Genomic DNA, 23996 nt, shown 5'->3' on the forward strand with positions numbered 1-23996 from the left:
CTCGCGAGATCCCGCCTGAGGTAACCGTGGAGACCGGCGGGCGTCGCTGCCTGCGGCCGGGCGGGAAGGGGGAGCGGGGTGTCGCGATAGTCGGCGGCAGCCGAGCGGATGGGGGATGGCGGGGGTGATGGTCTGCGAGCCCCGACACCTCTACAACATCATCAACCAGTACCGGTGGAGATCCCGGCTGACGGAGCCCAACTACCTGTGCCTGCTGGGTGAGGCCGCAGCGCAGGCCTGTCCCTGCTGCTGCCCCTGCCTCTGCCTAGCCCTGTCCCTCCTCCTGCCTGCTCATGCCCCTGCCTGCCCCTGCCTGCCCCTGCCCTGCCTGCTGCTTCCCCTGCCTGCTTCTTCTGCCCCAGTTCCTGCTCTTGCCCCTGCCTCACCCCGCCTGCTGCTGTCTTCCCCTGCCCGCCCCTGCCTGCTGCTGCTGTCCCTGCCCCTGCCTGCAGCCAGGCACTGTGCTCAGCCCGGGCAGATATCCTGAGCCAACTGGGCTCGTGAGGAAAAGCACACACATCACTTCTCGTAATTTCTGGGGCCTTGCACTTGGGGCCTTCCTCCCATCCCATTTCAGGTGCCATGACCTGGTGCTGCTTCGGCTTTCCTCAGGTCCAACTCTCCCTGCTCTGATCAGTCCCATGGATACACACTCTCCCCTGCTGCTCCCAGAGGTGTTAGAGCTGGACAAGATTTCTCAACAATTACACAAAGATTCCTGATAACCACTTCCATTTTGCATAGTGCCAATACCCCCAAAAGGGTGCCTGATGTTGCAATGTCATTAAATATTTTGGTAAGGGAGCCAGTTTGGGAGTGGTGGTGGGGTCTTTCCAGTCCCCCTCTCCCCAGAGCAGCAGAGGCAGAGCTGCTGGGCCGAGGTCAGGGCAGAGCACAGGACTGATGCTGGGAATGCTACAGGAGCACACTTGGGTCAGGACTAACAGTGCTGGTTATCACGTGGTGTTACACACAGACCCACATCAGCCCTGGAGTTTGTTATACCCACACCAGAAGGCCTCAGTTTCTAAAAAAAAAACCCAAATCACAGAATCATCAAGAGACCTTCAAGATCATCCAGTCCAACAGCTGACCCAGCAACACCATAACCACCCCTAAATCATATTGCCAAGTGCCACATCCCCAAATCTCTTTCTCTGAGTGATGCCAGTGCCTGAATTCCCCCTGCCAAAATACAAACAGGATTCCACCTTTAAAAGCCAATTGCTCTATCTTGGTTGGTTTTTTTTTTCAGATGCCCGTTCTCAGCGTGAATTCGATGCGAGCCACATTATTACAGCCCAAAGGATTGAGCGGGTGAGGGGCTTGCTGTTTGCGTGAACCGTCCCTGGATTTAGCAATTAGCAGGAAGCCAACAGTGGTTTGAAACCCACGGGAAATGTCCCAGCCCCTGCCCTGCCTCAGCCGTGCTCCGCGGCTGCCACTGGGGGGATGTGTTCTGTCACAAAGCAGAGGTGGCTCCAGCAGCCCGAAGGATTGGCACATAGGAGCTGCATATCAGGAAAAACATTGCACAAGAGCTCACACAGTGTAGCCTTGCCTCACAAGGACAGTGCTGGCATCTGCATCGCTGCTGCTGATGGAGCAATCAGCGTCGTTTGCATCATTCCTGACTTCTAACCGGGGCTGTCAGTGTCGTGCCCACCCACAGGAACAAACCCAACACGTAGCTAGGGAGTTGTAACTTGCAAGATGTCAGGAGCGTTGATGCCACCAGAGAAGAGTGGAGCTGTGCTCCTGATGGAATTCCTCTGTGATTTTGGTAGAATCCTGCGGGGGAGTATCTGATCCCGAATCCTGAGGAGCTGGACTATGTCAGATACTGCGTGGTGTATGACCACGACACCGGCTTTTTGGGCTGCAGTGACAATCAGGAGGAGAAGAAGGAAACAGGTACGTGTGACCTATGTCAGTCAAGACCTCACTGCTGCATGGAAATTCTTCCCATTCCTCATTTAATTTTATGAGCTCATTGGAGGAGATGTAAATGTTCCCAGTTTTAGTGAAAAGCTGTGCTCTGCCTCTGTTTTTTCACTGTTGTGTATGTTATGTTCTCAGGCTTCAAAAATCCAGGTTTTATTTCAAAGCATCCTGGCAGCCCTGGTTTCCCATCTGTGGATGATCCTCTGAAGCTCCTTGTTGTATGTGAGGAATCTTTTCTTGCCACATTTCCCTGAGATTTGGCTTGTCCAACGCTTGCCTTTCAGGGAGCAGTGCTGCTTCAGAGCCTGAAACCATCGGCTCAGGTTCCATGTGTTCCCAGAGTGAGTATTTCCTGCTTTGAGGGTCACAGAAGGCTTTCACTTCATGATATTTAAAAAGACTTACCTTTGATGGGGGTGGTCATTTGATGGAGTTCACCAAGAAATGTGAAGCACTGGAAACTTTTCCCTATCATTGTTCAGTCTTCCTTGAACCATGGAAGTGTTTGGTTTTCACACATCCTTTGGCAAGGAGTTCTTCTGTGGGCAGAACTACTTCTGTATGTTTGTTTGAGCTTTACAAAGGCTACAGGAGTTTTAGCAAAGATTCACATCACTTTTTAAAGAAAAAAAAAAGTGAGGGTGTAAGGGGTATGAATAAAGCAAGCAGGTTCCTGAATGCTCAGTGGTGAGGCAGTAAAGGGAAGGTGTGAAGAATCAGAACTGGGTTTCTATTGTGCTGATTTATTTCTAAAGCAGACATAGCTAGAGGGAAGCAGGATGGATTCCTTGGGAGGAGGAGCAGCCATCTCACATAATTTGCTTCACTGAGGGGAGTGTTTAAAACATTTGTGAAAAATTTAAGACACTTCCTTTTTTCCCTGTTTGCCTAAAGCAGACTAAAGAAAAGGGCCTCCATAAAACTAAGATTATTAAATTTAAATTAATAAAATTTCCCTATTATGGGAACTTATTACAAGCATTTCCCAAAGAAAAATGGGGAGAGGAAAAAAAAATCTAGACCTACAAAAGAAACCAGAAGAGGAATAAAAGATCAGGATGAGAGGTGAAAAGCAGCACCACCTGTAACTGACCTGCAGCAACAAGTAAAGAATAAGTAGAGCTTTTAACAAAGTTTTCTCCAGAGCATTAGATGGAATGGAAAGGGGTTTGCTGTGGGTGTCAGGGAGGCAGACAGAGACATTGCACCTGCCCTGGCAAACAGCTCTTTGGTCTCTTTAGATACTGGGGAAGGAGATGCCTTACACCATGCCAGAAACTTGCAGCACTTCACTCGCCACCCCGTGCTCCTCCTGAAGGGAGGGTACAAGCGTTTTTCAGGTTGTTACCATTTCCTGAAGAGCCAGAAGACACTGTGGATGCCTCAGGTGAGATGAGACTAATTTGCAAGTAGAAGACATTCGTATTCAACTGATGATGGCTGGTGAATTCAAGTTAGATGGTGTTGCAAACCTGATATCACAGTAATTTCAGACAAAGGAATTAAATGTAATTTGAGTTACTGTGCTTGCCCTGAGTCTCACCACTGGTTCTTTTACAGCCTCTTTTTCCTCTTCTGTTGTGTGAAAGGAAGCTCATGGAAGCAACCTGGGAATGTTTCCCTGATAACCCTGAAACTGGCCTATGGAGAGTACAGATAACTGAACAAACATTAGCAAATGATGAAAAGAAGCAGGCTCCTCTCTCACACGTGGTTATCTGGCATAGTACACAGCAGATGTTTTCAAACAGAAGTACAATTCCTACCAAGCACTGTGATCCATGTCTTTTCATCGGGAAGGGTCACAAAGCAAGTGCTGGTGCCTTGTTTCAATAGGCCCAGGAAGACAACAGCCATCCACTCAAACACTGGTGTCCTCATTACTCGGTTTCACCTATAAACATCAATCTACTTAGCTTATGAGAAACAATTACCCTTTATTTCACATTTAGGACAGGCAGAGCAGGTTAAGAAGGTGCTGGACAACAGAGCATTTCATTCCAAGGTGCATTTTGTTCCCATTGTTCCCTTCTGGTTCCCAGGGAATAGCCCATGACACGGTGCTAACCTGCGGATGCTACAGCACAGGAGAGAAAATCGATTCGCTTTGTGCTGCTCTGTCAAGGGCAACTCACTGCTGAGCTTCCCCCTCAGACTCAGCTGGACACAGAGCACCTCCTTGCCCCTCAGTGGAAGCTGTTGGTGATGGTTTAAATTTTTCAGCTGCTCCTTTGTGCTCCTGGAGCAGTATCCAAGTATCCAAGCACCCCTTAGGGATGTCGAGGCGCTGTTGCTTACTCGTGTGTTTTCCTTCTCAGCCTCCACGCTGCTGACACCGGATGCAGCTGCAGGTTTGTACTGTGCTACTCCAGGGCACCTGCAGCTCTGCAGGTGGCAGATGATTTCATTTAGCCCTGCAAACAGTAACCAGGGGGAACAGCAAATGAATCTGTCATGCTGCAGCCCCTCCAGACAATGGAAAGGATATATTCCACCTCCTGTTTAGTTAGGGCTTGCTTCAAGTAATGTCACAACAACAGTAAGGCTGCTAATTATTCTCAGTAAAACTAGCAAAGACTTCAATATACAGCAAATCCAGGTGATTGAATGAATCATTACACTAAAATATGTCATGAGCTGCTGACTAAGTGCCTGTCCAATTCTTCACATGACTTCTGTTTAAGAACTTATCGAGCTAATGGGAGCAAAGACACTCTCTAACCTGAGCCTGTGGTTTCTTTCTGGCAGGAGCTAGACACCTTCCAGCCATACCCTGTAGAAATACTGCCTGAAAAGTTATATATGGGCAATTTCAAGCAGGCCAGTGACAAACAAATTCAGAGAGATCTGAAGATCAAAGCACTGGTCAACGTCTGTGAACAGCCTGTAACACTGTAAGTTAAACAGTTCAAGGCTTACCCTCACCAGTGTCTGTGGTGTGAGAAAATGAGGTGACACAGAGTTTATTGGCAGAGGAGTCAGTGCCTGTGGCCTTCCAAGGAAACCTCTGTGCAGATTCCAGTGCCATTTCATGCTCATTCTTCTAATTTCTACTCCAGAGTTAGCACAACAGCAACACAGTCCTGCAGCCCTTGACCATGCCACGGGTGAATTGCGTAAGAGGAGGACTGGGAAGCCCTTGGTATTTCAAGTTTATCACATACCACCACGCTTCAGGAAAAACTTGTATCTCCAAATAGCTTTCAGAGCAAAATCTTACAAACACATCAGTGCAAAAGCTAAATCACCAATATGTCACATTTTTGGTCTTCCTTCCTTACCTACTGTGTCCGTGACTAGTCAGCTCAGTCTGCAGGCCTTGCTGGAAATGCAATTTCACACAGTGAAAAACCCAGTGACATTTCTCAAGGTGGTGACCCACACAAAGTAACAAATCCAGTTACCCACCCCAGGACAGGTGCACCAGCAGACATTTATCATGCCTTTGGCTCCAGAGGAATGTCTCTGCACTGTGGGTAATATTCCCATGCCCTCTACATGATGTGCTTTCACACTTTGGAAATTCCTCACCAAGTTTTTACCCTGTGAGTTCTCTGAGTCTGTGGAAGGAGGAGATGCTGCCATAGAAAACCACATGAAGTGATCTGGGGCGTTCCACAAAACTGCCAACACACACTCTGAAAGCACACCTGCTTTCAGTTCATCTGTTTTCATTTATCTCTCAGCTGCAGGTTAAGACATCAATGCTGATACCACTGAAATGGAAAATCAGTGATTAAACTGGTTCTGTGTTACAAACATCTCTGTCTCACCATAACAAATCCCTTATCATGTTAATGATGACAATGATGAAAAACTCACACATGTAACAGCAAACAAAGTGATCACCTTGCCTCCAACAAACACATCTTGTCAAGGCTGCTTCTCTGCTCCATGTGGGCTGTGTGCTCTTTTTCCAGGTTTGCAGAAGAAGGTGAATCCCTCCATGTATCTGTTCCAGATTCACTCGAAGCAGATCTTTTTTCTTCCTTCCCCACCATTTCTCATTTCATAGGTGAGTGGATCGTGATCTGGAATTCCTGAGACCTTGCTCACTGTAGGATATTAGATGGGAGTGACAGAAAGCCCAGACAGGAGGGTAAGCAAGCCCACACCCTGATGGATACCAGAGCTGCCTCACTAACCAGCCTGATGGACAGAGAGGAGATTTTACAGGGCATCTGACTCTGATGTCCCTGCTCACTTTAAAGAATACCTCAGTCTGATAACAGGAAGCTTTCCACCCAATCTGAAAAGGCTTTGCTACCAGGGCTTCATTGGATTCCCTCTTGTTCCTTTGCAACAGCCCTTTGACTCTCAGCAGCCCAAATCTTCAGCCACCAGAGCTTTATTTGAACCAGAGTGTGACACACATTAGAGAACTCAGCAGGAGGCATTGATAATCTTTGTGATTTCTGGCCCACCGTAGGGCCCAGGAAGACTTTCAGGTTGGACAGCATCAGCCTGCCTTCAGCCGATTACATCAGATAGGACAAGAAAAAACACACTGCAGCTCAGTGCCTGCAGCTGCACGGCAGACACAGCTCCTGCAGCTCCATCCTGATGCTGTCCAACCATGTCATTATCTTTTATCATGCTTATCAAATAACACCTGCCACAGACCAAGGCCCTGCTGAGCTGTGTCGGACAGAGCCAGAAGCAAAAGACCACCCTGTCCCCACAGACCTTAATCCAAGTACAATATCAGACATGACAACTGCACACAAAGAAACAACATTCGAGGATATAATTTTGTACTCCTGAACTGAATGTCATTATTTGGTGCACCTAAATGTTGACATTCACTTACTTGCCTTTCATTGTGCCTCATGCTTTTTCCCAGTAGTATTTCAGAAGTTTCCTTCTCACATCACACACAGTTTGTGGCTGTTTCCAAACCAGGCTGCAAGAGTCTATTAGCTGCACTTGTGGAAGTGTTACAGTGTTTACCTGATAGTGGAACTGTTTACTTGGCAGTGGAGAGCAGATTACACAAACTAGAACACGAGACTAAAGCTCTCCACATATGCCAAGAGGAGTGTGCATGTCCTCATGCCAAGTGTATGTTGGAGTGAGGCCAGTTCTACTCAGATCTTAGGACAGAACTAGTATCTCACAATAGAAATAAGTTTTAAAATGCTGGTTTAGTGCTTGAGGGAAAAAAAAGAAAGAACAAACAAAACATCTTGACAACACTAAAAGAAAAAGGCTTTGCTCTATGAATTCTGAAGTTCAGTTGCTAATATTTTAAAAACATCATTCTGTCTAGAGAGGGAGAGAAAGAATTAAAAGGTTATTAATTAAATATGCAACCTTCCAGGCAAAATAAAATTTCAATACCTTTAAACCTGTGGGGAGAGTTTGTGATGCTGACCACAGCTAATAGGTCATGAAAGACTACTTTTCCTCAGATGCCTGATGTGAAGGTGACACTGATGTGTAATGAAGCACTGATGGGTCATTGTCATTGGTGCTGCTCTTCGAGGCCGTGTTTTAACTGTGGATTTTTAAGAAAGGCAAATGCTTACAGAAATGGGAGCTGGCAGTGCCCATCTGCTGCTGTCAGGGTTCCTGAGGGCTCCTGTCACTCAGGCTGCAGCCCCTCTTGTCAGCTGTCACCAAATTAGTACTTGACTGTGCCACGGGAAGCTCCATTTCCCAGATCACTCATTTGTGATTGGCATTTCTTGCCTCAGATGCTCAGCTGGACGTGGGAGCAGTGCTGGTGTTCTCCAGCCTGGGGATAAGCCGGTGCAGCACAGTCACCATGGCCTATCTGATGCATTCCTGCCGCTTTTCCCTGCAGGTATGTCACTGGCACAGTCCCCACAGAAACTGTCTCTGCACTTATTTCTCTTCCTGAAGCCCCATCACTGTAGTAATAAGACCTTCTCTGTGATTTCATGCACAGTATCCACCTGATAATGGAACTGATTATTTGATTTGGGATTGCATCTTCTTTAGACCATTAAGGGGGTGGCTTGGGTGTGATTTTGGATCCGTGAGTCCTTACTCTAGAACCTGTGATATTTTTGTTTTCCCTACTTTAGCTAAAGGGCTATAAAAGTAAAGCTGTGGGTACAGAACATGGTATTTCTCTCCTGGATTTGAGGAAAAGAGTGGCAGCTACTGCAGTTAATCCTATCTCTTAATTCCATGGCATTACAGGGAAGTTCAGAACCCAGTGTTTGCAGGGCTCTCATTTACCATTGACTTCAGCACTGACTTCTTCCAAAATCCTATTTTATTCCTCTAGAAGCAATCCCCTCCCACAGACACTCCTGTATAGAAATCTGGAATGGGATAATACTTGCCCAGGAGGGATGTACAGGTTAGATGGCCAGCACAGGCTGTTCCATAGCTCTGAATGATGAAAGAAATGAATGAAGGATGGCTGAGAATGGCCTGGCTGTGCAAGAGCCTGGTGGCCTCTGCCCTGGGTGCCAGGCCTTTCTCCCTTTGCATACCACACAGGCATCATCTGCTGGTGCCTCCCAACATGGAGCAGGAGAGTTCCCTTGGGAACCCAGCCTCTCCTTAAAAGTCTCACCCTTGTTTGGGACGTTTGGGAGCTTGAAAGGATTGATCCAAACTTCACTAAAGCTGGGTCTGTATCTAATAAGGTGATTGATTTTGTGCAAACACATCCAATGTAAGAAGAAAGCTCTTTCCATGGCTGTGTGCCAGTGGGTAATTAGAGGCTGAGGGTGCCAGCAGGGCTCAGACACGGTTCAGTCCCTGCACTAACAGGGCTGTGATTGCTCCTGCAGGCTGATGACCAGCCGCTCACTCACTGAATCACAGAATGTGCTTCTAGTGGCAGTGCAAAAGTCAAAGGCTGAGCCCTGCCATTCCTCTCAGTTGGCATCAACAGGTTGGTCTCAGAGTTTTATTAAATGCCAAAAAAAAAAAAAAAGGTTGGAAGGTTGACAGGGCAGTGCTTGCCCACTGTTGGCTGGGCAAAGCTTTCCTGGGGGATTACCATGGCAGACAAGTTTGTTTCTTGCAGACGAAAGCAGTGCAACAGATTCCCGTGTGATCCTCTAGCCAATCCAGGCAAAGATCTTTGAAAGCTTCCAAAAAGGCAAAAGCAAGGCAGATTTGGGATGTGCAGCCCCTGATTTTATTAGTGATCAACATGTGAGGAGATCTATTCAGTCCAGGGGAACTAGAGACACCCACACTGTGGACCCAGAGGAGTAAATATTGGAAGATCAGCCTCAGAGCCTGCAGAATCAGCAAGATTAGAAGAACAAACCAATGGAGCACTATCTGCTGACCCTTGGTCTCATTACACTTACGCAACCCCCCAAGTGCAGGGGGCAAGCTCCTTTACAAGCCTGAAGATGAGCACTGACAGGAAAACCCAGGGATGCAGCTGGAGTAATGCTGGTGGATCTGCCCTGTGTGTGTCAGAGTTTCTAGGTGATTACTTGGAGCTAACAAATAATTAAGATGGCTGTAATTAATACAGTGGGGTAACTGCAGGGTCATAACTGCTCTGCCACATCAGGTCACACCAATACGAAAACGCGATAACCTTTGTTGCTTTATAACCTTTATAGCTGATACTTCACTGCTTTGCTTATCATCTGTGGAAGAAACAGCATTTTAGAGTAGAAAATCCAGGATTGCATTGCTCTGCTCCATCGGAGTAAAGTAAGACAAGATACCTGACAGGTAGTGAAAGCAGCCTGAGATGTCCTCATATCCAGGAGAGCAGAGCATGAAGGGGACAGGCTTCTCTCAAGTCCACATCTGGATCCAGCCTGTCCCCACTTCGGTAGCCAAACTCCTCTCAGCAGGTTCTTGCTGTCCAGCACAGGGAGCAAGTACAAAGCTGTGTTGACTGAAGCGTAGCTGCTTTGTGAAAATACCCGAGAGTCACTTTCTGCTCAATTCCTAACACTTCTTTATTTTCCTTCTGTTTACAGAGAGCTTGGAAATACCTTCTGAAATGCCAAATGAACATAAGACCACACCCGGGCTTTGTGGAACAGCTCTCAGCCTGGGAGACCCAAATCTATGGGGCCCCAGCCACAGACATCTCTGGACCAAATTACTGACAGAGAACATGCCACAAGGAAAGCCACTTCCCTTCCCCTTTCTGGGGAGAAAGTTACTTGAATGCTGTGTGAAAAAAAGACCCAAATGTAACAGAAAAGCTTTCCTCTTTAGCTCCATGTCATTTTGGGTCAAGATTTGGAGCCTTCTCGGGCACTCACCTGGGCTGTAGGAGGTGGCAGTTTGGGGGATTCAAGTGCTGCAGGATGTGGCCCATTAGACACAGCTCGACTCTTTTGTAAGCAAAGGGGATTATGACCACATCTGTGGGGCAGTCAGTAGGGTTATCTCTGTAAAGGTTTGTTATCCATGGTCTGGAATGTAAATTTGGAGTAAATTTGGAGCCTGTGCCCAATTCCAGCCCGGAGAGGTGACTGCAGAATGTCCCTGTTTCAGAAGTCCCTGTGCTCTGGGAGTGCCTTCTCAGCTGCCCACAGATATGATGGCCTCTCACTGATTCGCTGGCTGGATTGTTGACACCACCACCCTTCCCATTTGTTGCCTTCTAATCCTATAACCAAACCTCTGGGCACAGCTGGTAATTTTAAAGCCTCAGTGCTGCCACATGAAACCTACACTCAGTGCCGTCCTCTCTCTTACAGCATTCCGAATTCTCTTCTCTGACATGACAAAACATGTCAGAAGAAACACTCCCGGGCTTTGCCGCACTCTGTGTTTGGGATTTAGTGATGGGTTTGGGTTCGTCATTCTGACACACGCGGCCAGGGCCGGGAATACACCCCGGGAGCCGCCCGAGCTGACAGCGAGCCCGGCGCACCTCACAGAGCCCGGTGCTCCCGCCGAAGGGCTGCGATTTACGGCAACTGGGCGTTTTTGGGCTCCGCTTGAGGGGGAAGCAGGGAATAAAGGCGGCCCCGCCCCGTGCCCCCGCCCCGGGGCGTGTCCGGAAGGGGGCGGGGCCCCAGCGCCGCCGGTCGCCGCGGGCCGGGCCGGGCCGGTCGCCGCCGCCATCGCCGCCATGGCCTGGGGCGCCTCGCTCGCCGAGTGCCTGCGCGAGTGGGAGGAGCTGCAGGACGGCTACCAGCGCATCCAGGTACCACCGGGCCCGGGACACCCCCGGGCAGGGGCCGAGGGAGCGCTCCGGCCGAGCGGGGCACGCCGGGGTTACCGGCAGCGGGGTGGGGGATCCCCCGCGGGTGTCCCGCAGCATCCCCAGCGGGTACCGCGGGCAGCCGGGCTCTCTCCTCTGGAGTCCGGGTGCTTTCCCCGCCGTGTCCCAGCCCTCGGGTACGAGCCTTGTGCCTTGGGGCAAAGCGTTTCGGAGCAGGGCAGGGGTGCCAGGCTGTGCCAGGGCACGGGGCTCGCTAAGAGCGGGTGCCCCGGTCTGATGCCCCGGCCCGCCGTGGACGTGGCGTGGAGACCTCAGATCTCCCGGTTTCGAGCAGGGAGCGGCACTGCCTGGCGTGGCACGGCCGGACTGGGTGCGCAGATGCCGTTTCACTCCTTATCGCTCCTCTCAGCCCTGCTCCAGGCAGCCCGGAGCCAGCCAGCCCCGCAGGGAAAGCGGCCAGCGGAGCCCAGGTCTCCCGGAGCCCAAGCACGCTTCGGCCAGGCACCTTGTCCCGACTGCCATACCCTGTCACCGCCGGGGCTGGCCGGGAGCTCCGTGCCAGGAAGGTGACTGGTATCAGAGGTGCTTCCATCTGCTTTGTGTAATCCCCAGGGCGCTGCCTTGCCGGGGAAGGAGTGGGCAGGGTTCAGCTCACACAGGGTCACCCAAGGGAAAGGTTGGCCAACCATCTCCTGCTGCCGCTCAGGTCACTCGGCTGCAGCTGCACCCGTTCCCTTTCCCCCTCCTTCCCCCTCGGGAGCGGGGCGAAGCGGATGTTGTTGCGGACACGTCGCTGCTGTGCCCAGATCTGGGGCAAGGGAGGCTTTGAGAAACCTCCTCTTGCTCCATAAGGGTTGCGTGGATGTCCCGGGTCACCCACTTCGAGCCCTGCGTGCAGCCACGCAGCGCCGGCCCTTCCCTTTGGAAACCTCTCCCGGGGTGGCTCCTGACCCAGGCTGTCTCCAAGCGTGGAGCGCCGATGCTGGCACAGCTGAAGGACTTGTCACAAAAGCCACTTGCTCACAGTTAACTCCAGAGCCAGAAGGAGGTGGCTCTAGATGGCAGAAGGAAAGCTTGATGGTCAAGCAGGGAATGTCCTGGGATAAATCAGGGACATAAATCACTGCTGTGGAGCCGGGACTATCTGGGATTCATTCCTTCCTTGCCTCTGCTTGTCACCAGAGGGGGAAGGTTTCCCTCTGCTCTCGGTTTCACCTTTCTCCTTTGGGAACAGCTTTTAAGATCCAGTGATTGAGTGATTGATAAGAGCTACAGAGGTTAAAACTTGTGTGTGCCAAGGTCTAGTCCAAGGGTTGTTGTGAGCAGCCTGTAGTTCCCTGCTGGAGGTGGTGTCCAGGCTGCTGTGGCCAAGGTGAGGCTGTTTTCCAGCTGACCTGGACAAGCAGCAGCATTGATCCAGCAGCTCTCCTCTTTCCTTACTAAATATAGTGGAGAAATGCATCCAGCCTTATCCAGGTGCGGTTGGGTTACGGGGCACTTGGCTGCAGCCCTGCTGGGAGCCCGTCCTCTTTGTCCAGCTCACTGACAGGCTCCTTCCAGCTTCCCAAGGGTGCTCAGGTAGAGCCCCAAGGCCACGAGCTGGGGCTGAGAGACCTGGAAGCACAAAGAGCTGCTCATCCTGTCCCAGCACTCAGAGGCACTGCTCTTGCCACAGTTGTACCCTGGCCCAAACAGCATTTATTCCCAAATCTTTCCTATCTGCTGTGTGCAGTCATTGGTGTCCCAAACATGGGAACATCCTGTGGATAGCCTGCTTGGGATTGGGGGTGGGCATCCCCATGGAAGCAGGGCTGGCTGCAGGCTGTCCCCAAACACACCTGGCCTTCTTCAGCCACCCCTCCTCTCCCCCAGCAGCTGCACAGGTGAAATTAAGGATGTTTTTTAACAGAAGCATCATAGAGGACCCAAGGACAGGGGCGTCTGGGCAGGCAGCTCTAATGCGTGATGGTCTCTCCTTCCCAGGACAACCACAAGCTGTACAAGCAGAAACTCGAGGAGCTGACCAAGCTCCAGGATGGGATCTCCAGCTCCATCGCCCGGCAAAAGAAGCGGCTGAAGGAGCTGTCGCTCTCCCTCAAAAAGTGAGTCAGTGCTCTGTGACAGCATAGGAGGGGAGAGCAGCAAGGATGGGGCTGCTGAGCTCACCTCATGTCTCAAATGCAAACCTCTGCAGCCAAGTGCTGTGGGGAGGCTGATCTTCCCCAGCCCCTCTTTCCTCTGCCCTGATTTGTGCCCCGTTTGCAGTTCAGAGCTTGCAAGGGCTTTGCAGGTACCATGAAGTGCTCCCCTCCTGCACAAAGCTCTCCCCATCCTTCCTGAGGCTGAGAGACACACCTGGCCTCACCTTGCTCCCTTCTCTTGGGCAACATCCCAGCCTGATAGAGGAGCTCGCCCTGCAGATGGAGTTGTGGACTTGCCTCCCATCCACCCTCCCTGTCCTTGGGGTGTCCTTGCCCTAGCCAGTCACCTGTGGAGTGCCAGCACGTGCTGATCACATTACAGAGGCTCTCCTGATGCCAGCGCCTGTGTTCCCTCCCCAGATGCAAAGGCCAAGCGACTCCCGAGCAGGAAGCGTCCATCCAAGAGACCCAGAGCCTGATTAAAGAGAGGCAGAACGTGTTCTTTGAGATGGAGGCCTATCTGCCAAAGAAGAACGGGTGAGAGGCACCTCAGCTCCGCGTGGGACACCAGGGCCACCCTCCACATCCCCACAGGCACAGACCCCAGAGCTGTCACCCTGCTCCTGGCGGTGTCACAGCTGTGCTGCTCCACTTGGGCTCCCCAAGGATGCCTGGGCAGGAGCCAGCAGTGCTGCCCCTCACTCCTCTTCCTGCTCATGGCCTTCACCCACCCTGGGGCAGTGGTTGTGCTCAAGGGGAAGCCCCGGTGAACACCCCAGTGCCTGTGGGAGGTGGGGTGTGTGCTCTCCCACCCATTCCCCTGCCTGTGGGAGGGGATTCCAGGGGGTTTGTGCCTGGCAGCTCTGAGTGGAAACACCTGGGGGCTCATTCCTGGCTCATCCCTGGCCCCGCTGGTGGCACAAGAGGGGACAGCTCCACAGGCAGGTCCCCATCCTAACGCTCTGCTCTCTCCCCAGGTTGTACCTGAGTCTGGTGCTCGGCAACGTGAACGTGACGCTGCTCAGCAAACAGGCCAAGTACGGCCCCTCCTCGCTGCACCTCTGATTTTCCTGGCTTGGGATCCCCTTGGCACCAGGAGCAGCAGCTCCTCTTGGGCAGACACGGGGCTGGCTTGGCTCACCTGGTGTAGATTCCCTTCCCGAGCTGTTTTCTGCATCGTTTCCCAAGAATCAGCCAAATTCTGGGCTCCCCCTCATGTTGCTGCCACTGGGCTGGGATGGACCATTAGTGCTGATGAGTTAATAGGATGCTTCACCTAAGCTGTGTCCATGTTTCCACCCTGTTAGGGACTTCCAGGACAGACAGAAAGTGTAGTCCCCTCCTCTTCCCTTGGGGAAACACCAGAAGTTGGGTTGGGCCTGTGAGAGCCTTACCCATGGCAGAGGTGCCCAGCCAGGAGCCTGTGTCCCCTTTGTTCCCCAATCCTCCCCCTGGAGACCTGTGCAGATCCCAGTCTGCCCAGCTTCCCCACCAGGGCCACCCACTGGGGTGCTCAAAGGTATCCCAGCTGTGTGGAAGCAGCCTGGTGCTCTCTGGTCTCAGAAATGCCCCCAAGGCAAGGCTTTTCCCGAGTGTGTCCCAGAAGTTCCCAACAGAACATCGCTTCTATCCAGCCAGGTGGGATGGGAGGACACAAACTTCCAGCAGCCCCCTTGCTCCAAGGCTGTCCTTGTGTTTCCCTGCAGGTTTGCATATAAAGATGAGTATGAGAAGTTCAAGCTCTACCTCACCATCATCCTACTCATTGTCTCCTTCTCCTGTCGGTTCCTCCTCAACTCCAGGTGAGTCTGGCTTGGTGCTGGGCAGAAATCTCCTCCCAGAGCCCCCTTGTCCTTTTCTCCCATCCTGGAATGGCCAGAGCTGAACAGGAGATCCTGATAAAGCATCTGGACACTGCTCTGGAGGTGAGGTGGCCTTTGTGGCCATGGTGGGTGATGAGGAGCAGGTCTCTGCCCTGGGGGGTGGGTGTCCCACGGGCTGTCACGGTGCCTGTGTCCCCAGCACGTGCCTTTACACCCTGCTCTGTGTGACCCAGGGTGACAGACGCCGTCTTTAACTTCCTCCTGGTGTGGTACTACTGCACCCTCACCATCCGCGAGAGCATCTTGATCAACAACGGCTCCAAGTGAGTCCCCTGGGCCTGGGGAGGGGCGTGCAGCGGGCTGGGCCTTCTCTGCAGGGCTGGGGGAGTTGGGGCCCATCACAGGGGAGCAGCTCCCTCCTACTCAGGGTGTGTGGCAAACCCTGCTGGGAGCTGCAGGAGGGGGCAGGAGGAACCTCCCGTGTGGAGGTGGTGCAGGAAGGTGGAGCTGGAAGGGCCCTGGTGCTGCCTGGCCCCGAGGCCCTGGGTCCTGCTCCATTTCCTAACGAGCCCTGGGAGCTGTGGGGTGGCTGCAGCTGGGCTGCTGCACTCTCCTGGGGTGCTTTTGGCTCTGGATTCACGCTCCAGACCTGACACCACTTCTGTGTCCACCCTCCAGGATCAAAGGCTGGTGGGTTTTCCATCACTACATCTCCACCTTCCTCTCAGGTGTCATGCTGACATGGTAAGTCTGTGTCCCCTGTCCCGTGGGGGGCTGCCTGGGCTATGGGCAGCTCTGGCCAAGGGGCCATAGGGGCTGTGGGACAGGCAGGGCTGGCTGTCCCCTCCCTGCCCCACATTCCCCAGCCAGCACCTTCTCTCCACAGGCCAGATGGGCTCATGTACCAGATGTTCAGGAACCAGTTTCTCTCCTTCTCCATGTACCAGAGTAAGTGCTGCCACATGTGTTGGGACAGGCACTGAGCCTCAGGTGCTGAGCACCTGCAGAGCTCTGCAGCATGCAGAGACCCAGCTGCAGCTGCTCACAGCTCTCAGCTCAGGTGGCCTTTGTGGGATGATGCTGAGGCTGAAGGCGATCCCTGGGCAGCTGCTGACAGCAGCCACACTCTCCTTGCAGGCTTTGTGCAGTTCCTGCAGTATTACTACCAGAGCGGGTGCTTGTACCGGCTGCGAGCACTGGGGGAGAGGCACAACATGGATCTGACCGTGGGTAAGTGGGGTGTCCCCTTGCTGGTGGTCTCAGGCTGCCAGCAGCCTCCTCCCAGCTCCAGGCCAGTGCTCAGCTGGCTGGGATCTGTGGGTTCCACTAAAGGAAACGGTGACACTTTGGTTTGAGGTCACTTTTATCAGTGGCAGGAACAGTAAAAGCTACAAGTCAAACCAAAGCTCCCCGAGCAGCATCTCCCACAGGGCAGCACCACCCCACAGGCTGACTGTCCCCCTCCTCCTGCTCTGCTGGCACCACCAGCCCACAGCTGGCTCCCTCAGGATGTGAGGTGGCTGTGGATGTGGCTCTGGGCATCCAAGCTTTCCCCAGGAAGCTCCTTCAGACATGAGACGTCCTCCAACGCCCCATGCACTGAGGGCTGCCACCGCCCCGGCCCCTGTGACACTGAGGGCTGGCTCACTGGAGCCCAGAGGCCTGTGTTGGATGAGGAGTCCCTGCCACTGTCCCCCCCACCAGTGCCCACAATGAGGCTGGAATGGCAGGAACTTCCCAGCCAGGCACAGTGTGGGCACTGAATCTCCCTGTCCTCCACCTCTGGAGGAGCTGGGCTCCATCCCCTCTCCACCAGCCCATTCCAGGTCCTCACAAAAACCTTCGTCCTTTGCAGAGGGCTTCCAGTCCTGGATGTGGAGAGGCCTCACGTTCCTGCTTCCCTTCCTCTTCTTTGGGCAGGTGAGGCTGCACCCATCCTTGCATGATGCCAGAGCCTCGGGTGGCAGCGGGATGTGCCACATTCCGGCTGTGCTCAGTGGCCTGGACGTGGCACAGGCCCCACAGGCTGCCACAGCCATGTGACACGGGATGGTGGGGCAGGGAAACACTTCCAACAAGTGCTGAGCCTTTCCCTCCCAGGCACCCACCTGGGAGGTGAGACAGGGAGGAGCTGGGGTGGTTCTGCTATGTGCTCAAGTGCAGAGGGGCTGAGCTGAGAACCCTTCCAAGGCTTTTCCAAAGCCCTTCTGAGCTCCAGCTTGGAGCTGCTGCTGCGAAGGATCAAGTCCTTCCTCAGCCAGATGGTTGAGGTCGATGGCCAAAGGCTGGTCTGAGGCTTCCTCATGGCCCTTGGGCTCCAGCTGGCCTGGAACAGGGGAGATGTTCCAGGGCTGGGGTTCTCTGGGAACAAGCCCCTCTGGCCCTGAGCCTGGGTGGGGTTTCACTGTCCTCACACAAGGTCAGTGTGGGGTTTACACTCAGAGGTAGCAGCTGGGTGAGCATCAGCCTGGGATTGAGCCTCTGAAAGCAGCAAGGCCCCTGAATCCCCTCTCTCCTGCAGTTCTGGCAGCTCTACAACGCCATCACCCTCTTCCGCATGATCCAGCACCCTGAGTGCAAGGAGTGGCAGGTAAGGAGGCTCCTGGGAATGCCCTGGGAGGGGGTGGCCCCAGGCAGGTCGCTCCTGCTGCCTCCTGCCTGTCCTCCCACAGGTCCTCATGTGCGGCCTCCCCTTCTTCATCCTCTTCCTGGGCAACTTCTTCACCACCCTCCGCGTCGTCCACCAGAAGATTCAGAACAAGAACAAGGACACGAAGGAGAATTGAAGTGGGGCAGTGTGGGGGCCTGGACTGTTTCTCCCCACTGGCTCCATCCCCTATCCCCATCTCCTTGATTCCGTCCGGACTCTGGCGTCTCATCCCATTCCTTCGAGGCCTGCGTGTGGGACAGAGCTTGGGGCCTGCTCCTGGACAGTCCATGTGCTCACCATGGGGCTGGATCCGTGCTAGAGTCACTCACCTGGAGTCAGTAGCACCCTGCACCTGCTGTCCTGGCTGCCTTCCACACCCAAAGAGCAGGATTGCTTGGGACAGCCACTCCTCTCCCTTGTACTGGGATGTTCTCTGGACACTGGTGCTCCCCACGCCCCTGGGACAAGGCAGCGTCCAGGCACTGCCTCACGCAGCTCCTGGGGTGCTCGAGGCTGCCCCTTTTCCCCCCAGCCTGCACCCAGGGCAGCCCCTGGGAGTTGAAGGCAGAGTTCCTGGGGCAGCCTTGTCACTCCCAGGGCACTGGGGCTGTGCACAGCCCTGGATTCCAGCTGTGCCCCAGTTCTTCCCTCGCCTCCAATCCGCAGGGAAGGGGCAGCTGGGGCATGGGAGGGGTGGGAGCAGCAGGAGCCTGGTTGAGGCCTCCTGCTGGAGCTGTGCAAGCAGCACCCCGGGCTGGCATCTCCTGAGGGTGCACATGTGGAAATAAAGGGAAGGAGCTGCCCCGGGGCACCGGGACAGTCTGGGAACAGCTTCCACACTCTGCTCTGCGGCTTTGGTTCATCGGGAAGTGGGTCCTGGCACAACCTCCCTGGAAGGAAGGTGGAGGTGGGGGTCAACAGGACAAGAGGAAACAGCCTCAAGTTCCACCGGGGGGGTTTAGATCGGGTATTAAGGAAAATGTCACATAAAAGGGTTGTCCAGCCCTGGCAGAGGCAGCTGTGGAGTCACCATCCCGGCAGGGATTTAAAAGCCACGTAGATGTGACAGTTGGGGACATGGTTGAGTGGTGGGTTTGGCAGTGCTGGGTTAAGGGTTGGACTCAATGATTTGGAGGGGTTTTCCAGCCTAAATGAGCCCATGATTCTATGAAAAGTCATCTCCCTGTGCCCTTCCACCAGCCTGGGGTGCAGGTGGGGGCTCCTTCCTGCAGCACCCCAGCCTGCACAAGCTGTGGCCACCTAAGGAGCCCAGCAGGACCTGCAGGTGGGGAAGAGACACCCTGTACCAGCTGTACCAGCACTGGGAGAAGCAGCACTCTGGAAGAACCAAAGCGCAGGTCGGGCACAGCTGCACCCCAGTCCAGAGCCCCCCACTGCCATCCTCCCTCCCCTCCCAGAGCCCAGCACTCAGGGGAGGGGCTGCCCCCACCTAAACCCAGAGCTGCCACCGCATCCCCAAATTTCCTCTCAGTTATCACCCACTGCTCCTCCTGCCTCCCTCTTCCCTCTGGCTGAGCAGAGAGAATGCAGGAAGCAAACTCCAGACACAGTATTTTTATTCCAAGGGCAAATGTATTTAAATAATTTACAATCATTGGAGAGCCTGAAAGTCTAGGTTTTTTGTTGGTTTCCCCCCCCCACCCCCCCCCGATTAAATCACAAAGATGTTCAAAATAAAAACAGTATTTAAAAAATGACCGTACACGGCATGAGGGAGGGGCTGGGCTCAGGGGAGCGAGCAGGGCCCGATGGAGACCCCGCCTCCCAAACCGGGCGTGTTCCCGAGGGAAAAGGAGCCACCCCCTTCCCGCTGATGCTGGAGCGGGAATGGAGCGGGATGTGGTGGGGCCATGGGACAGCTCTGTGCCCAGAGCCAGCTGCCAGCCCCACACCCTACAGTCGGGCACACTGGGGTGGCAGGAGGGAGGCACAGCCTCAAGCGCAACCCGAGCACAGCCCCCGCACCCCTCTGCTGTCCCTGCAGGCCAGGGTGGGCTCCAGCCCAACACCTGTGCTCAGGGAAGGAGCCCGGAGCTCCCTGGCAGTGTGTCCATCCCTCCTGCCCCACAGCGGCTGTGTCCCTGATGCCCCTGGCCTCACGGCAAACGCTGGTGCCACGGGGTGCACCCTGAGGTGCTGGTGGCACCCAGACAGCAGCCGGAGCTACCCCCCTGCCCCTCTCAACCTTTTCCACCCCCTGGCTCCACAGCCTGCCCCGAGGGGCTGCTGGGGCCCAGGAGGGGTTGGGAGTGACACCGGGGTAGCTGCGGGCTGGGGACGACACCGTCACCCACAGCAGCCGTGGGCGAGCAGGCACTGCCCAGCTCCCCCGGCCTGCGCCTGGGGACCCGTTCTCTCCCCGGCCCCGCCAGCCCCGCTCTTAGCTCCACACATCCAGGGAGTAGCGGCCCTTTGTCATCAGTTTCTTTACATAGTCCACGGCCTGGGGCTGGCTCATGTTCCCGAACTCGGACACGATCTCGTAGAAGGCATTCTGCACATCCCGGGCCATGTTCCGGGCGTCGCTGCAAATGGGGAGCGCGAGTGAGACACCACGGCAGAGCCACAGAGCCCTGGCACCTCCTGCCCTGCACGGGGCTGTGCTCACCCCAGCCCCCCACCCTCCTCTCAACCAGGACAGCATAACCCTCCCAGGGCTTGTAAGGCACAGCTGGGGAAACTGAGTCGCTCCTTTTCCTGACAATAGGAACATTGTCCCCAAATCCCTGTCCTGCCCCCAGACCTACCCACACACATAGATATGAGCCATTCCCTCGTCAATCAGCTTCCAGACGTTTTCCTTGTTCTTCTTCAGTAAGTGCTGGACGTAAACCTGGCAGGAAACACGGTGGGAGTGAGGAGAGAGGAGCAGAGCCCCCACACCACAGGCTGTGGAGGGGGAAGGAAGCCAAGGTTGTGCTCACGGCTCTGGGAAACAGGGGAAGTGCTGGGTGCTCCTGCCTGCCATGGGATGGGATGGGCAGCAGGAATAAGCGGCAGGGGAAACAGCATGGTACCTTCTCAGCCTGGTCCCTGGAGAAGGCCACATTGAGCTGGGTGAGGACTCCCTCCTTCTGGAAGCGGGCCAGCTCCTCCCGGTACAGGTAGTCCTCGTGCTCATGGCGGCAGCCATAGTACAGCACCGTCTCACCCACCTCTTTGCCTGCAGGGTCACACAGCCCCTGTCAGCCCCAGGTGCTGTCCCCTCCCCCCTCCCCCCTTGTCCTGCCACTCCCAGCAGCCCCCAGCCCTGTGCTCTCCCCTCCCCTGGGCTCACAGAGCTGCATGATGGGGCTTCTGGTTATAAGGGGAAGCTCCAGACTGATTCCCAGAAGTGGCCACAGGCTTCAGAATTGAGTCTGAGTGACTTGACTGTGGTTATTCGGAGGTGTGGTGGTGGCAGATGTCACAGAACTGTCTCAGCTCTATCCACCCCCAAGCATCCTCCAAGGCCAAGAGAAGGACCAAGCATCCTCCTGTGGGCAAAACCACTCGGCTGCTGTTCACCCCGCCCCACCTCTCTACTTTTGGCTGGGCCCACCAGCAACAGGAGCAGCAAAGCTGCACCTTGGAGGCACCCACTGAGTCCTGCAGCAGCTCCAGCCCCCAGGGGAGCTCCTGGGCACTCACCTTGCTGCTTCAGCCAGGCCCGCTCCTGGATGAAGCCGATGAAGGGGGCGATGCCAGTGCCCGGCCCGATCATGATCACGGGTGTGCTGGGCTTGAAGGGCAGCCGGAACTGCGACTTTCGGACGTACATGGGCACCAGGGAGCTGCTCCCGTTCTGGTCAGGCACCTTGTTCTTGAGCCAGTTGGTGGCCACCCCTTTGTTCAGGCGGCCCGTCTTGGTCTCATACTCCACCGTCACGGCACAGATGTGGATGGAATTGGGATGAACCTGCAAGGAAGAGATGCTGGCACCAGGCAGAAAAGGAGCCCTGGCAACCCCACACTGCTTCCTTGTGCCAGGAATGGGGAGAAGTTTATCCTAACATTAACACTGGGACAGCTATTCCTCCCTGCATGCTCCTCAGGGGGCTTCTGTCTTGTCCTCAACTCATCATGGGGCCACTGAGCTTCCCTGGATATTGCCAACAACCTCAGGGCTTCAGGCACAAGGAGTGACTTTTGACCAGCCCCTAAAATGCCACCTTGCCAGGCAAACGGGCAAAGAGGAGCAGGGCTGCAGGGAGTGTGATGGTATCAGAGCACAGCTGGCACAGCGTGGGACTCTCCACAGACCCTGTGGAAGCTGGGATAACTCCATGCACGGACATCACTAAACCTGCCCCTCTCACAGCAAATGTCACCAGGAGAAGCTCGCCGTGCCCAGACCCCAGCTGAGAGCAGCTGCAGCTGAAGCGGTCCCTCCACAGCCACATTCCCTGCTGGAAGCACACCCACCTTGGAGGAGGAGGCAATGGAGTAGTAGCGGGCCTGCAGGCGGGGCAGGAGCTCGCACAGGTGGTCGATGGGGGGGCGCAGGGAGGGCATGTCCTGCAGGATGGCCAGGATGTTCCTGCGGGCCTCCACCACCCAGCTGAGGTACAGCGCCTGCAGGCAAACAGGGCATGACAACCTCCCCACACGGCTGGCAAACACCCCCTCGGCTTTCCGGGTGCCTTTTGGGGATCCCCCAGCACCCAGCTCAGCCCAGCTGGGGAGGGCAGTGCTCCCACCTTGCCCTCGGCAGCGGACGAGGCCATTTTGCGGAGGCGCTCCTGCTCGCTGGCGTCCGTGGCGTACTGGGCCAGCTCGTACAGGACGTTGGTGCGGGGAGGGTTGGTGATGTCCAGGTAGTAAGTCAGGGCTGTCCGGTACGATGTGGGGCAAGGGAAGGGATGCTTCTTGTTGGATTCCTCTGGAGAAGTGGGAGAGAAAGAAAAATTTAAAATCATCCACCTCACGCTGTTATGTTAAGAGGTTTTGCGCCGGCTGCGACACAGTAAGGGCTGGAGACAGAGCAGAGTGGGCTTCAGGGAGGAGAGAGCAGCCTGTGGGTCACAGCCCCAGCTCCACACTGAATCACCTCCCTCCCCAGGCAGCTGCATCTCCCAGTAGCCCATTTTGTGTTTCACAGATGCTGCCTGACAGTTCAGCAGCAAAAAATACGCCCTGGGTTCCTCAACGGGCTCCCTGCCCCGAGATGTCCATGCACAGCCCAGCAAACCCCCAGGCTAAGCAGGGGCTCCCCTCCATGGCTAATTTGGCCTCAGGCACTTACACCTCCATCAGATCTGGCCTCAAAACTGTCCTTAGGCTCTGTCAGCCACATACAGCTGTGCCAGTGGTCAAGGCTGGAGCCATTCTGCTCAGCCTTGAGAGGTCCGTAAGGGACAGGAACGACAGCGTGAGGCTGCACAGCACAGGACACTGCACAGGGGGCCACAGGCTCCAGCAGTGCATTAAATCCACTTCCTCTCTAGAAACCCAGAGCACTCTCAAGCTTCTGGGCCAGCTCATTTGATGCCTCAGGTCGGGCTGTGCTGCTCCAGGAGTGCGATGGGCAGCAGCTGCCATCTCCCTCCTGCCAGAGGCTGGCTCTGCTGGGAATGCTGCCCAGGAAAGAGCTCTTTGGATCAGCACAAGTGCTCCCTCCTGGCAGTTCAGCCCCCAAGCCTGTGCCTCCTCCCAGCACTGAACAAGAACATCTCACTCAGGGCTCTGAGGAGCTCTGGGGCTGCTGAAGGATGCTCTGGTGGGCTGATGCTCCGTAATTAGGAGTGTGCTGTTACATAATTTGTTGTTGAATGGGCTCACTAAGCACATTTCACAACTGACCCACTTCAGCTGCTCTCAGCAAGCAGGCTCTGAGCCCCTGCAGTGAAGAGTGGCCACAGGACATCTGGAGGTGCCCCATGGGATCTTAGGGTGAAGGACAGAGGCCACAGCTGAAGGAGAACTGCTGACCCTTAGGGGTCATCCATACTCACCGTCCAAGTTGTTTAGGGACATGACAGTGTCCAGATCTGTGCCCAGGATCTCACCGATCTGGTTCACCAGGGAGGAGTCGTTGGCTGGGTACACGGCCACATGGTCCCCGGACTCGTACCTGGCAGAGAGCAGGAGAGCACGTGCAACACCCGCACCACTTCTTGACCACCCCTAGCAGCTCAGCCAGAAGACAAGGCGGCTGGTGCAAGAGGCAGCAGGACAACACTGAGGTCTGATGCCCAGGACCTGCACCATCAGCATCCACAGAGCCAGCAGTGACACTGTGGGATCACGGTTTCCCAGGGTTTTTACAAGGGACCTCCCAGGTGACAGCAGTTTTGCCAGAG

The 23996-nt window shown here is 54.8% G+C and overlaps 3 protein-coding genes across 6 annotated transcripts in view; 2 read left to right on the forward strand and 1 right to left on the reverse strand.

Annotated features, from left to right (window-relative positions):
* Nucleotides 1-5: 5 nt before the first annotated feature.
* Nucleotides 6-10920, forward strand: STYXL1 (serine/threonine/tyrosine interacting like 1). The gene is made up of 9 exons (XM_039563026.1): nt 6-218; nt 1256-1317; nt 1788-1914; nt 2229-2285; nt 3186-3331; nt 4693-4838; nt 5865-5959; nt 7641-7750; nt 9879-10920. Exons 1-9 carry the CDS (start codon nt 116-118, stop codon nt 10008-10010), a joined length of 978 nt encoding a protein of 325 aa, XP_039418960.1. The 5' UTR covers nt 6-115; the 3' UTR covers nt 10011-10920.
* A 42-nt stretch (nt 10921-10962) lies between these two features.
* TMEM120A (transmembrane protein 120A) lies at nt 10963-18533 on the forward strand. The gene is made up of 12 exons (XM_039562873.1): nt 10963-11062; nt 13064-13182; nt 13642-13758; nt 14199-14258; nt 14928-15023; nt 15278-15367; nt 15723-15788; nt 15931-15992; nt 16182-16274; nt 16900-16964; nt 17566-17634; nt 17717-18533. Exons 1-12 carry the CDS (start codon nt 10988-10990, stop codon nt 17828-17830), a joined length of 1026 nt encoding a protein of 341 aa, XP_039418807.1. The 5' UTR covers nt 10963-10987; the 3' UTR covers nt 17831-18533.
* A 721-nt stretch (nt 18534-19254) lies between these two features.
* The window catches only part of LOC104691103 (NADPH--cytochrome P450 reductase), a 28542-nt gene continuing 23800 nt past the window's right edge, over nt 19255-23996 (reverse strand). For all 4 annotated transcript variants that reach the window (XM_039562870.1, XM_039562869.1, XM_039562871.1 and 1 more), the window contains 7 exons: nt 23649-23767; nt 22395-22576; nt 22120-22269; nt 21346-21613; nt 20733-20878; nt 20463-20548; nt 19255-20240 (listed from right to left, as the gene is read on the reverse strand). In XM_039562870.1, coding sequence (XP_039418804.1) covers nt 20096-20240; nt 20463-20548; nt 20733-20878; nt 21346-21613; nt 22120-22269; nt 22395-22576; nt 23649-23767 — 1096 coding nt within the window. In that variant the 3' untranslated portion in view covers nt 19255-20095. The remainder of the gene's footprint in view (nt 20241-20462; nt 20549-20732; nt 20879-21345; nt 21614-22119; nt 22270-22394; nt 22577-23648; nt 23768-23996) is intronic.

This window comes from Corvus cornix, chromosome 19, assembly GCF_000738735.6.
Source record: "Corvus cornix cornix isolate S_Up_H32 chromosome 19, ASM73873v5, whole genome shotgun sequence".
In the NCBI taxonomy this organism is placed as follows: domain Eukaryota; kingdom Metazoa; phylum Chordata; class Aves; order Passeriformes; family Corvidae; genus Corvus; species Corvus cornix.

What these genes read in the sequence shown, in the direction of transcription:
- STYXL1 (XM_039563026.1), top strand. Translation starts at nt 116, where the DNA reads ATGGCGGGGGTGATGGTCTGCGAGCCCCGACACCTCTACAACATCATC. An exon ending in CACCATTTCTCATTTCATAG is followed by an intron (nt 5,960 to 7,640) that starts GTGAGTGGATCG and finishes TTCTTGCCTCAG; the next exon opens with ATGCTCAGCTGGACGTGGGA. An exon ending in CCTGCCGCTTTTCCCTGCAG is followed by an intron (nt 7,751 to 9,878) that starts GTATGTCACTGG and finishes TTCTGTTTACAG; the next exon opens with AGAGCTTGGAAATACCTTCT.
- TMEM120A (XM_039562873.1), top strand. Translation starts at nt 10,988, where the DNA reads ATGGCCTGGGGCGCCTCGCTCGCCGAGTGCCTGCGCGAGTGGGAGGAG. An exon ending in CGGTTCCTCCTCAACTCCAG is followed by an intron (nt 15,024 to 15,277) that starts GTGAGTCTGGCT and finishes TGTGTGACCCAG; the next exon opens with GGTGACAGACGCCGTCTTTA. An exon ending in CTCCTTCTCCATGTACCAGA is followed by an intron (nt 15,993 to 16,181) that starts GTAAGTGCTGCC and finishes CTCTCCTTGCAG; the next exon opens with GCTTTGTGCAGTTCCTGCAG.